The sequence below is a fragment of the Sciurus vulgaris genome, assembly GCF_902686455.1.
Source record: "Sciurus vulgaris genome assembly, chromosome: 2".
Lineage (NCBI taxonomy): Eukaryota > Metazoa > Chordata > Mammalia > Rodentia > Sciuridae > Sciurus > Sciurus vulgaris.
The window spans coordinates 173,629,314-173,641,705 of NC_136462.1; the positions used below are offsets into that span (position 1 = coordinate 173,629,314).

General features: G+C 46.4%; 1 protein-coding gene across 10 annotated transcripts in view; it reads left to right on the forward strand.

Moving 5' to 3' along the window:
- The window catches only part of SLC23A2 (solute carrier family 23 member 2), a gene marked incomplete at its 3' end in the record, with an annotated part of 112,164 nt that overhangs the window by 71,003 nt on the left and 28,769 nt on the right, over positions 1–12,392 (forward strand). For all 10 annotated transcript variants that reach the window (XR_013762151.1, XM_079129101.1, XM_079129094.1 and 7 more), the window contains one exon: positions 1,498–1,655. Coding sequence is in view for 9 of the 10 variants with exons in the window: in XM_079129101.1 (XP_078985227.1) it covers positions 1,498–1,655 (158 nt within the window). The remainder of the gene's footprint in view (positions 1–1,497; positions 1,656–12,392) is intronic.

Genomic DNA, 12,392 nt, shown 5'->3' on the forward strand with positions numbered 1-12,392 from the left:
CCCTTCTCTCTCTAGCTCCCTTTCCCACTTACGGGATTAAAGTGGTTTTTTGGAGAAAGGGGACAAAGCACTCCTGGCCTTCCGGTGCTGTGTTGTTTTAGCTTGGACCTGTTCTGAAGTCTGACTTTCCATTCTTCCTTTCTCAAGTTTGCATGATCAGTTGCCCTAGGGTTTCTCAGATGCTGCGAAAGTTGGTCTCCATGCCTAGACATGTTTGCTTATGTGTAAGTGGGGCTGTGGCTGCTGACCACTGGCTGGTGCTTTGGTCAGATTTCCAGGCCCTGCCCTCCCTTCAGGTGCCAGAGCTCATGGCAGCCTTCATTAAAGATGTCTAGAGAAGGAGGAGTCAGAGCCAAAGGAGCTGAGCACTCTTGGCAAATATTTTACCTTGGGCTGAGTGTCCTGAACCAAGTGCAGGAAAGCAGCTTTTTGAAATCTTCTTATTGTAAATTTTTCTAGAAGTCTCCTGTAGTCAAACAGGAGTGAAAAATCCTGCTCTTCTTGATAATTTGTAGCACACAGACTTGTGAGTAACCCCAAACAGCGTGTTTCATCCCCGAGGAAACACCTGTACTGTTGGCTTTGTGGGCCTCAGGCAGTGCGTTTGGCAAACATGGGCAGAAATGGAAAACTGTGGGGAAGAAAAGTAGGGAGTTTGCAGAACAGAAATAAGAACCAGACAATCAGGGAAGTGAATGGAGTGCTGGGACTGTTCAGGGCCACAGGGAATAGGGAAGGGTCCCAGAGTTGGAGCCAGGTTCCTACAGCCACTGTGTCCTTAACCCTGTCCTAATTGGAACAGAAAAATTCTGTGTCTGCTGAACAATACCAGACCACAGAAAAAGATGGAAAATACCCTATGCAATGAAGCTTATGTAGCTTTAATCCCCTGACCTAGAAGAATTAAAAAAGCAAATACGGCTGAGGTTGAGCTCAGTGGTAGAGCGCTTACCTAACATGTATGAGGCATTGGGTTCAATCCTCAGCACCACATAAAAATAAATAATAAAATAAAGGTATTTGTCCATCTACAGTTAAAAAAAAATTTTTTTTTTAAAAAGCAAATAATAAGCTGTCTTAGGAATGCAGATATAAAATACTAGCAGATCAAATCCTCGAAGAAAAGTACAGCCCGACTAACCAGGGTTTATTACAAGAATGGTTCACCCTAACACAGTTAACAGATCAGAGAAAGGCCCTGTGGTTTTAGCAAACCAATGCCAAAAAAGCTTTGGGGTGGGGAAGCAAATATCTCTCATAAGAAATATATAAGCTGTGTTGAGTCCTTCCTTTGTGTTGACTGGATTCATGAAAGTAAGTCATAATATAAATGGGTAACAGGATAAGAAAACAAGAGAAAAAAATGTGATTTGGCATATAAGAAAGAGATTCACCATGTGAACCCTTGAAATATACTAGAGGAGCAAGGCTACCAAAAAATCAGGAACAAATGAGGGAGGGTTTCCTCTTTTCCTCTGTCTTTCCTCTCACCCACAGCACTACCTGACATGCTTCAGCGGCACCATTGCTGTGCCCTTTCTGCTGGCCGACGCCATGTGTGTGGGGTATGACCAGTGGGCAACCAGCCAGCTCATCGGGACCATTTTCTTCTGTGTGGGAATCACAACTTTGCTGCAGACAACGTTTGGATGCAGGTGAGACTGCGGTGTTAAAAGGGAATGCCGAGGGCCCATAAGGCACTGAGCCACGCCAGTTGCCCAGGGCTGCTTGGAAGAACCACTGGAGTTGAGGCAGGGCCCTCGTTGCTAGGTCCTCACCCCACCCCTGCGGTGTTCCCCTCCATGTTTGTTCTCTTGATGAAGAATGCTACCCTCTGCCAGTTGTGCAGACTGGAAACTCAGCCTGTCTCCCATTCCCCAGTTGGCTGGCATGTCACATTCTGCCTCCAGCACACCTCCCACCTTCTCCTGTAGTTCAGACCTGGACTGTCCACCAGATTCCCAGTTGGTCTCCTTGCCTCCAGGGCTCCTCATTCTGACTCACTTTATACCCTGTCCCTGCCCTGGCCTCATTCCATCTTTCTGCCCTCCACCTCTTCCTTGGGCCAACCAGGCTGAAGTTCCACTCCTTGTTTAAACTGAGATATAGTTTAAACACTGGTGTCTAGTGTGTCCCTTGCTCTCTGCCTCTTCTGTTTTCAGCTGTGCCTCTGAGCCCTGCCTTCTGCCATCCCTGTGTGTCCTGCCATCTCACCCTTCTGTGTCTTTGCTCCCCATCCACCCAGTACACGCCTGCACATCTTCTGTTCTGACTTGCCCTTCCCTCCTTTGATGTGTGCCCAACTCCTCAGAAGCTTCCACCATTCTCTGGATTCCACGCATGCACCTTGTGTTCATTCTTCTCATGCTGCTCTATTCCAACCTGCCCTTTTTGTTTTATGTCTCTTTTCCTCACTGGCTCGTGTTCTCCTCCCTGATGCCAGGGCTTTGGCTTGTCCTCTTTAACATCCCTAGTGCCCAACTTAAATGAATGTGGAGCTGGCCCAGAGAGGAATGGAAGCATCCTTTCCTCCCTCCTCTTGCAAGCTTGCCTTTTCCTCTTTGCCCCATCTTCTGCCTTCTTTATACTCCAACTTCTTACTTTTCTAGGACTCTGCTGGGGTGTGGTAGGAAGCCACTCCGGCTGGACTGTCCTCAGAGTAAGCATGTAGGTTCTGTCTCTTGCTCCATCAGAGATAGTCTGAGTTAGGGTTTGGCCTTCTCTAGGGGGAGTAGCAGAGAGGAACACAGCAGAGAAGGTAGGTGGGAGTCGTGGCCTGCATTCTGATGACCCAGAATCAAGAGAGTTGCCCTTACTGGGGGTCAGTGGGCAGTGCTGGGTGTTCCAGTTGCAGTGTAGGTGGTGTCTTGGAAGAGCAGATGGTTGCTCCCTTGCAGGTCTGGTGGAGAGAAGCCTCGTGCACTGAAGGCTCTACAGCTGCAAGCCCTTGGGGTTCTCAGATTCCCAGCCCCTTCCGACAGTCTACGGCTACTGTGCCTGACAAGAAGGAGGGTCACCTCAGGAAACGCAGAGTAAAGGAACAGGGTTGTCATTGACCTGCTGAGGAAGGAGCTGAGCCCAGGCCTTTGATGGATCACTTGAGGCAGGCACTTCAACGCGGTGACAGCATCATTGGTTCTTTGGGCACAGCATTTGAATCTCTGTGTTGCAAGCCCAGAGTGGATGAAGAAGTGTTAGGTGGCTGGTGCAGGAGCCTTGCTCTGTGCACAGGGCACTGGTCTCGGGGGCGAATGGTCCTTACCAGTGAATTTGTGGGCCAAGCCCTCTGTAAATTTGGGCACTGCCTATAGATGAGATGGTTGACTGAGCTGAAAAGGGTATGAAGATGTCTTTACTGCAATACTGTCTGCCCCACGTGTGGCTGCATCCCCACATCATGCCAAGGGCTAGCCTGGCCGACAGTTGTGCCAGGTGAGTGGAGTTGCCTCAGGTGACACATCAGGGGGTGTGGGGGACTCTAGGCAAGTGCTTTTGGTCCTAGGAGGGTACCCTCTTTCCTATCCGAGACACAAGAAGAGCAACCCAAGTCAGTGTGTTCACTTCCCTTCCCCTCTGTAAGAGCAGTGAGCTGATAAAGAATAGAAGAGGTGATTGATACCTGTCGGAATGGCTCAGACTAGAAATAGGGGGCTATGGCTTGTGGCCGGTGTCTGTGCTGTGTGTCCACAGAACTTAACCATATCCATTGTGGTGCAGGGGGCAGCAGGTGCCCCCTTGGCTTCCATCCTCACTGTGTATGGCCTTGTGCTTGGCTGTATGTCAGGAGGCAGGCATCCCATGCTGCCTTGGCAGTGAGCACACACTGCCAGGTGGGGAGGGTGTGCTGAGGCACCCTGGCGTGGTGCTGGTCTTGGGACATGAGATTTCTGTGCTATTGGTATGTTGGTGTGTCCACACTCTTGCCCTGGGAAAAGAGGAAGAGTATTTACCCAGCCCTACACATACCCAGTGACTTGTCTTTTTGGAAGGTGCAGGTGACTCATGGAGGCAACCAGAGATGACAGTACATGTACAGTGAAGTACAAAGCCTACAGGACAGGGATGTCCTGCCAGGGACTTTACAGGGAGTCACAAAGGAGATGGTGACAGAGACAGGTGTTAAAGACTCTCGGGCCATGAAGGATAAAGAGGGAACTTTTTCCATTCTGAAGGGGCAGGAACAGAGGCAGGAAGTCATGTCTTGGCACAGGATTCCCCTGACCAGACAGGCTGGGAGTTGGCTTATCATTAGGGCACAGGGAACCTATGGTGGCTTTCTTAGCTGGGACTATTCCTCGAAGGCTGCAGCTCACAGCATGTGGCACACAAGAAGCTGGAGGGACTTACTGCTCAGTGTTAGGACCTTGGGTTGGTGACCTCTGCAACTCTTGTTTCCTTTGTGAAAATGAGACACTTTTGCTTCAAGTGTCCTGTGGATAGCATTTTGCCATTATCTTAATATATTGTGTTTTTGTAGATGACAAGCTTCCTAAGATATTTTGGGAAGTTGTAGGATATACCTAAGATGAATATTCTTTTAGTTCCACTAGTTTCTAATAACTTGCCCCACCATCATAATCTGTGAATTATCATTTTAATAGGTTTGTGTATTATTTCTTGCTCAAAACAGAATCAAACAAATAGGCAGTTGGGGCGAAGGGGATTACAAGAGTGGGACAACGTGGGAGGGGAAGGCAGACAGAGCCCAGAGGGGGCTTCGTTGCCAGCCTCACAGCAGAGGACTGCAGGTGACCTCTGCAGGTTTGAGTGATTTGGTTTTGTTCTCAGGTTTAGAGCAGCAGAAGGAAAAGATTTCTCAGTTCAGCTTTCATGATTTCTAAGACTTCTCCAATTCTAAAGTGGCTCTCCATGTTGCCTACCACTTGCTGGCACCCTGTGCTCATCACACTGGGGTGCGGGGACCCTGAGGACCAACCGTGGGCCCTGCCTCTGCACAGGCCCTTCATTCTGAGGAAGTCAGAGTGGGGAGGGAGCCAGTGCTCCCCGTCATTTCACAAGGACTCCTTGGTTAAGCGTGGGCTAGTGCCCTGAAAACGTTTCGTTCCATGAAAATAGCCAGAACTGACAGGGACACCACGATGATGAGACAGATGTATGCCTTTGCAGACCTAGACCTGAGCACAGCGGGCCAGCCTCAAGGTGCCACAGCACAGCTGCTCCTCAGGAAACACACCAATCCTCAGCTGTCCCTGAACCACCACTGCAGGGATTGTGTGATGCAGTGTGGCTGGACACTCTTCCTCCTTCGTTGCCATCTCCCCTGCACAGAAGTGTCTTCCTTCCCTCCAGGGACCATTATCTTTCTGCATTGGAGGTTGTGGGTCTCAGCCCCAACCGTGGTATTCCTGTGAATTCATTGCTTCCCAGAACCTTTGTCTGCTAGTGGCAGGGTGGTTTCTGGGATGGCTCCCTCCTCCCTCTCCCTCTGTCTCCCCACTCCCACCTTTTCCTCCTTTGGCCTTGGTTTCTCAAACTTTACTTTCGAGGTCTTTGTTACAGAGTTCCCTTTAAGTGAGGTTTTAACAGTTCTCATCCTGTTTGATTTGTGCTGTCAGTTTTAGCTACCCCTGGGGCTTATTCTGGGAATTATTACAAAGCTTTTAAAATCCTGAGTGGTCAGGCAGGGTTCAGAGCATCCCTAACTGAGTCATCCAGCCCAAAAGCCATGCCAGGAGTCCCCCAGCTCTGCACTGACACCCTGCAGTAGGGAGAGGAGGAGGATCCTCTGCAGCCCTGCCCCTTCCCCACCACACTGACCTTCCCCTATGTGTAACTAGAGGAGAATCCCACTGCCTTTGGGGCAGGGTTTTGCTCCATCACTCTGGCTCTCCAGCAAAATAAGACTTTGGGTGTCCTGGAGGTGGGGGTGCCCAAAGGGGCCTCTTCTGGCCAATCACAGACCTCCCTAGACACACAGTATTCCTTTGCCAAAGAAAGGGAGGGCTTTGGCCAAGACAGTCACTGCAGCCTGTTCAGGAACTAGTCTCGAATGAGACTGTCTGAGGAGAGGGTTCCCTTGTCTTCTGTCTTGCTAGGTTCTTGGGGCCTGAGAGGGGGCCTTGTCCACATGTAGTGCTGAGTTCAGGATACTTCAGGGTCTTAAATCTGGGGCCTTAAACTTATGACTGTTGAGAGCTTAAAAGAATGGAGGGCTGTAGACTGAGGAGGGGGAGACTCGGGATCCACCCATTCTCTTTCTGTATGTGTATTTGTGTGGGGTTCGTTTTTTTTTTTTTTTTTTTTTTTTTTTTTTAAACACTTTAAAATTGTCAATAGCATGATGACTTACTCCTAAATAAATACTCTCTGAGAATGAGGGTCTTCTTGTAACCACAACACCATTTATCACACCTGCAGAAGTGAGCAGTCATCCTGGGAATGAACGTCTTCTTACAACCACAACACCATTTACCACACCTGCAGAAATGAGCAGTGCACATTTGATTTCCCCAGTTGTCCCTCAGATATCTTTTATAGCTGTTCCTTGTGCCCCCACTCCCCCAGCCAGGATCCAACCAGGCACATATGGTGGTTTTGTTTACAGTGTCTCTTTGGTCTCTTCATGATAAACAGTTCCACATCCTTTTCCTCTTCATATTGCCATCTTTGTAAAGAGGACAGCCCCGTCATCTCATCAAGTGCCCCGTGGTCTGAATTTGTCTGATTGTGTCTTTGTGTTTTGTTTCATGGTCCCTCTTACTTACACACTGGAAGACAGGGCTAGAGGCATGGATGATTTAGGGTGAATATTTTTTCTAGAATTACTATGTATTCAGGCCCTTTGTATTCTGCTATGTCAGATGAGCACATAATAGCAGGTTCTGGGGGTTTTCTACCAAATAAAATATTTACCACCTACTTCACTAAGAAAGAATTTTGAATACTGTATTAAAATGCAAGACCAGCGAGACCTTGGAGGGAATGACATTGTAAGATCGTACTTCCCAAGCCAGCCAGTTAAGGCTTTGGGCTCAGGTGGCCTGGTTCCCTTTCTGCCTTCACTAGCCATGGACTTTGGCCAAACTGGTTTCTCAAAGCCTTGTTCCCTCTGATATAAAATAATAAAAATGTTACTGAGCCTCAAACAAGGTAGTGTTTGTCCACACTCACCTGTTAGCCCTCAATATAGTGAGCCCTCTGGAAGGGAAAGAGGCAGGTGGGTGCAGGGGAGGAAGAGGAGGCTACAGCCCAGTGAAGTAGGTCCTTGATGAATGTGGTGGATGGGGTGTACCTTAGCCACACAGCCAGCACCCTAACCAACCCTTGCAGAGATCATCAGAAATGGTAATGGCATTTGATCGTGAGCCCCTCCTGCCTCAGTTGAGTGTTGTGTAGGACTGGGCTACTTGCCTCTAGGCTGGGTTACCAGAAAAGCTCTTGCTCTTCTGTGGTCTTCCCCTTCAGTTAATATGCTCTTTCTATGTGCTGGTATTTCTGATGCTCCAGGGACTAGGGAACTGACTGGGTCCTCTTGCTGGATGTTAATGTAATGATTTTTATTCTCTACACCTTTTTTGTTTGCCTGTCAGATCCTGCTTGCCTGGCACATTCCCTGTGCTCTGCATTGCTGGTCTTCCTCATGCTGCTCACTTCTTTACCCCTCCTTTTCAGGTGGGCGACTGGCCAAAGGAACTTGACAGAGGAGTAGAGGACAGAGCTTGTTAGGAAGGAAGGAAGCTCCTTTTTTTTCTGTTTCTCTTTCGTTAAGTTTTGAGGCTATTATGTATAACTGATATCTTAAGGACTATTTTGTCTTCTCTACCCGCCGAAGACAGTTGTTGGACGTGTTTATAAAAAGTCCTATCTGTCAGGGGGTAACTGGCATAAAGTAAAATCTGTCCTTTCTAATGTGTAGTTGGGTGAGTTTCTACCACTTGTGTAGTCACATAACTACCACTGTGATCCACAGATAGGGTGTTGCCACATCCTGGAAGAGTTCTATAGATCTTTCAGTAGTAAAAGTGTTTTTTGCTTAAAACAAACAAACAAAACCCTTGACATGCAATAGTTGTTAATGCCATGTTTGTAAAGGAGGTAATCCCAAAGGAAAAGGAGAGAGAGAGAGATACGGAAAGAAAGGTGGACCCAGTGCTCTTGGAGTAGATTGCAGATCTCATCACGAGCTGATCAAAGCAGCATGGCATTTCCATACTGCACACAAGGGCCAAGAAAGTATGACACATTGGTGGCAGTGAGCCCACCTAGAGCCTGGATCTTGGTTCCCAGCTGCCCTCCTGCCTTGTAATTAACCAGGGCTCCCTGGAGAAGCTCTCAACTCCAGGGTGGGAGCTGAGGAAAGGACAAGGCCATATTGTGCCAGAAAGCCAGGAACGTGTTTGAAGAATGATGGAGGGTGGGGAACCCTGTCAAAAGGAACAAGAACCTACTTGAACAGACTGCAGTTTTATGCTACCAAACCCTTGACCTGGAATAGTTGATAATACCATCAAGTTTGAGACTGTTTATTAAGAACAGTCATGGCAGTAAATTTTGTAAAACTTTGAATAAAAAAAGAAATTCATGAGTCTACATGGATTTCCAGAAAGAGAAAAATAAGGAGGGAGAAAAATATGGGGTAAAAAGGAAAATCTCCTTTACAAAAGGATACCAATTAATAAATGTAGATGAATGATAAAATTGAAAAGTCATAATATTAAAATCCCATCTATTAGAATGTAAAGCTAGTGATAATATAATATTCACATACTCTAAGAATCACCCTACAGATTGCTTATTTATTAAATACAAATGGGAAAAAGTACTTTTCAAAATAAGAGGTACAGTGGCGCTGCCTTAACCAAACATCTCCACCTATGGGGATATCCTGACATGAAGGGTATCCTGATGTGACACTTTCACGATCTCCTTGCTGTAAATGCATTGCCTGGCCCTAAACATGACACATAATACAGGAACTTGGATGGGATCAGGTGTGTGTGGGGGCGCATACTTTTTAAAAAAAACAATTTAAGAAATTTAAATATGCCTGAATATTAGATTACATTATGAATGTTACTTTTCTTGGACATGGTAAAGAAAAGATGGTGATGTAGAATAGGCTTGTTCTTAAGAGATGCCTGCTAATGTGCTTGGGTGAAGTATGCTAGGTGTGCAACTTTCAGCTGATGGTGATAGAGTAAATAATAGGAAAATGTTATCAATTAAGAAGATTGTTTTCTTTGACACATTCTATTTTGCTTTTTTCAAAGGCACTTAGGGCACACATTCCTAGTGGTTGATTCAGTGATGGAACAATAGCTCCCCCAGGCCAAATCTGCCTGTGTCACGTAGAGATTGTTTAAAATTACCCTGCAATCCAGACCCAAGTCAGTGTTTATTTGGCAATGAAAGATTTTGTGCCAACTTTGGTTGCTCTTGTGGTTACTTGAAGCCAGGCACAGAGTACTCTCTGTGGTAGTGCGTTTTGTTCTTGTTGCATTCACTTTCATTAAATAATGTGATACTAAGCAGATAATATCTTGCTCCTTTGGTGCTAGCTATAGGATCCAATGCCTTTTAAGCTTTTTAAGAACTTTCTCTGATGGTACCTCAGGGAATCCGTATCTGGATTTACTGTGAAATTCATGTACATTTCCTCTCTTCTCTCTCGTTTGAGTGTTTTAGTCTAAATAGTCCCCTCGTCCCAATTAGCAGTTAAAGTCAACGTATCAGGAAGACTTAACCTCTGTTTTTTTGTTTTGTTTTGTTTTGTTTTGTTTTTTTTGTTTTGTTTTGTTTTGTTTTTTGGTACTAGGGATTGAACCCAAGGTTCTTTAACTACTGAGCTATATCCCTGTCCTTGGTTTAGGACCTTGTTAAATTTCTGATGCTGGCCTTGACCTTTCGTTCCTCAGTCTCCCAAGTAGCTGGGATTACAGGCGTGTGCCATGGCACCCCAGCTACCTCTTCTAATCTTACAAAATTCTTTTCAAAGAATATTCATCTTCAGCTCATTAAGTATTTGTTGGCTCTGGGGAGAAGATGGTGGGTGAAAGGGGCCCGCCTCTTGTCAAGGGCATCCCAGCCTCAAGGGTGTGATGGGCCGGTTAGCATGGGGCTGTCTCAGCTCAGTGGCAGCATAGAAAGGAGCAATAAGAGACCAAGGGCTATGTGGGGCCTGAGCCAACACCAGGGGATTGGTGGGAATCAGTGGGGCAAGGACCATACATGGAATCATGCTACAGCCTGTTGGACTGTCCTGAGTGGTTCCTTCAAGACTGAGAATGGCTTCCAGGTTAAGATCTTCTGTCCCTGATCCCTAAAGTGATCCTTTCAGAGCAAGGCTCTTCAGTACTCTTCTCACCTGTAGGAAGAACACAAGGCCTTGGCTGCCATCCCCTCTGACTTTCACCCTGTCCCTCCCTGTGCCTTTCAGTAAAGCATCTGTGGTTCCCAAGGGGTCCCAGGTCTGTCATGTGGCTCTCATTTTGTACCTCTGTCCTCTCTGCCTGGAACATTTATAGCCCCTTACAGATATGACCAAGTGCTTCCTGTTCTTTAAGGTCAGCTTAAGGGACTGCTCCCACAGAGCCCCACAGTACCTTGCACTGTGCACACTGCTGTCTTTCATGTGTGGCCACAGTGAGCCTCTCTTTCATACAGCAGGCATCCCTCAAGGGCTCAGGTAGTTTTTTCTGTTGTTGTATCTGCTTTTAATTATGCCTGTGTCAAGCAGATAACCAAAGTAATGTTTATCAAGTGACAAAGTGATATATCCCTTCATCTCACACGGGGCTTGACAGGTTCAGGCTCACCTAGAAGTGACTGTTCAAAATGTGTATCTGATGCCCCCACCACAGATTCCTAGTCAGGATCTTTGGGTCGGGGAGAAGAGCCGAGGATCAACCAGCTTCATGCTGTCACGGTCAACTTCCGTCTTTTCCTCTTAAAGTCAGGAAAGCTCCCGTCTGATGTGTGCAGGTGCTCTTGGAACTTCCTGAGGACATTGCAGTCAGGCCACTGGTCTGTGCTGCCAGTTCTAGAACCCACACTGCTTGTTGGCTGTCACCAGGCTGTGCAGGTGGTGTGCCCACCTAGATGGTGGATGTGTGATGTTGCATGGGCAGCTCTTCCCAGCTCCTCTCGGGAGACTTTTTCTGTTACCTACTCTCGGGAACCAGGGTCCCAGCCAGTGAGCGAGGTTATTTGCAGCAGTGCTTTTAGGGCCTTTTGTCATGGTTAAACCATAAAATGCTTGCCTTGAAAGGTGCCAAAATTAGGTTCAGACTGAGTTTTGCCTGAGGAGTAGAACCCAGATCCAGTCTCAACTTCTGCTATTTCCAGGAATAACCAATGCCACCTGATGTCCATGTACCTTAGGACAAGATCTTTAAACGCAATCTACTGTTCTTGTTATATCACCCTTGGAGGACTTGCCTGTAATCTGAAACTGTAGTAAAACAGATAATCTTTGGGCCACTGGAAATGACATGCTGACCTCTTTTATCCTTGTGATATAATCCTGAAGATTTGTGTATAAGGGTTTTTTTTTCTCTCTCCCAAGTCCAACGATGTTTTCTCTGATATACGTTTTTCCACTTTGGGTTCCTTCACTTCCACTTCCATAGCATTGTGCCCCAGGCCCTCCAGTAGGTAATTACAACTGGATGGTTGGTGGAGGGCCTGCCCACATGAGTGGTTGTCAGCAGTGCATCTAGTTTGTACCGGGTGGCTCACCTCTGCCTTAAAGCTGGCATCCTGCCTACTCTCAGTTGATTTTATTGCATGATTAACATGTGACAAAGGAGTCTTGATCTCATCTGGCTCATACTGGAGTGTGCTGGGCTCTGGACTTTCCAGAACAGCTGCTTGTCCTTCCGCCAGAGCCACTTCCATTTCTCAGGCCAGTTGCTGTCTCACTGGCAAGGCTGCCCAAGGCATTTAAAGATTTGGTGTCTGGCAGTTCCCAGCCCTGCAAACAGAAGGAACCAGTTTTATATTTTACCCCCTAAATAATGTAACAAACAGTGATTAATTCTTGTGCCAACCAAAATTATTCATAAAGTCAATATGAATTATCTAAAATATAATCAAATGACAACTTTGAGAATCTTTGCACTTAATTTGAGGATGTGGGCAGAAATTTTAATGGAGAATCTTGCAGCTTTCTGGGTCTTTTAAAAATGTGTTAGAACACTTTTCAGTAATTTTTATGATTAAGCAGAATATTATATTTGCCATCACTTTGTAACTTACAGTTTTCTTTCTCCTTGATACATCTTGATCACCTATATGATTTTAAAGCTTTTTTTTTTTAGTAGGGTGGTTCTTGACTCACAAAATGGAATGACAGGGGAAGGTAGTTTTGTTTTGTTTTTTTCCATGATAACTGATAAGATTTTGAAAGAGCAGAGGAGGAGGGCAAAGAGTAG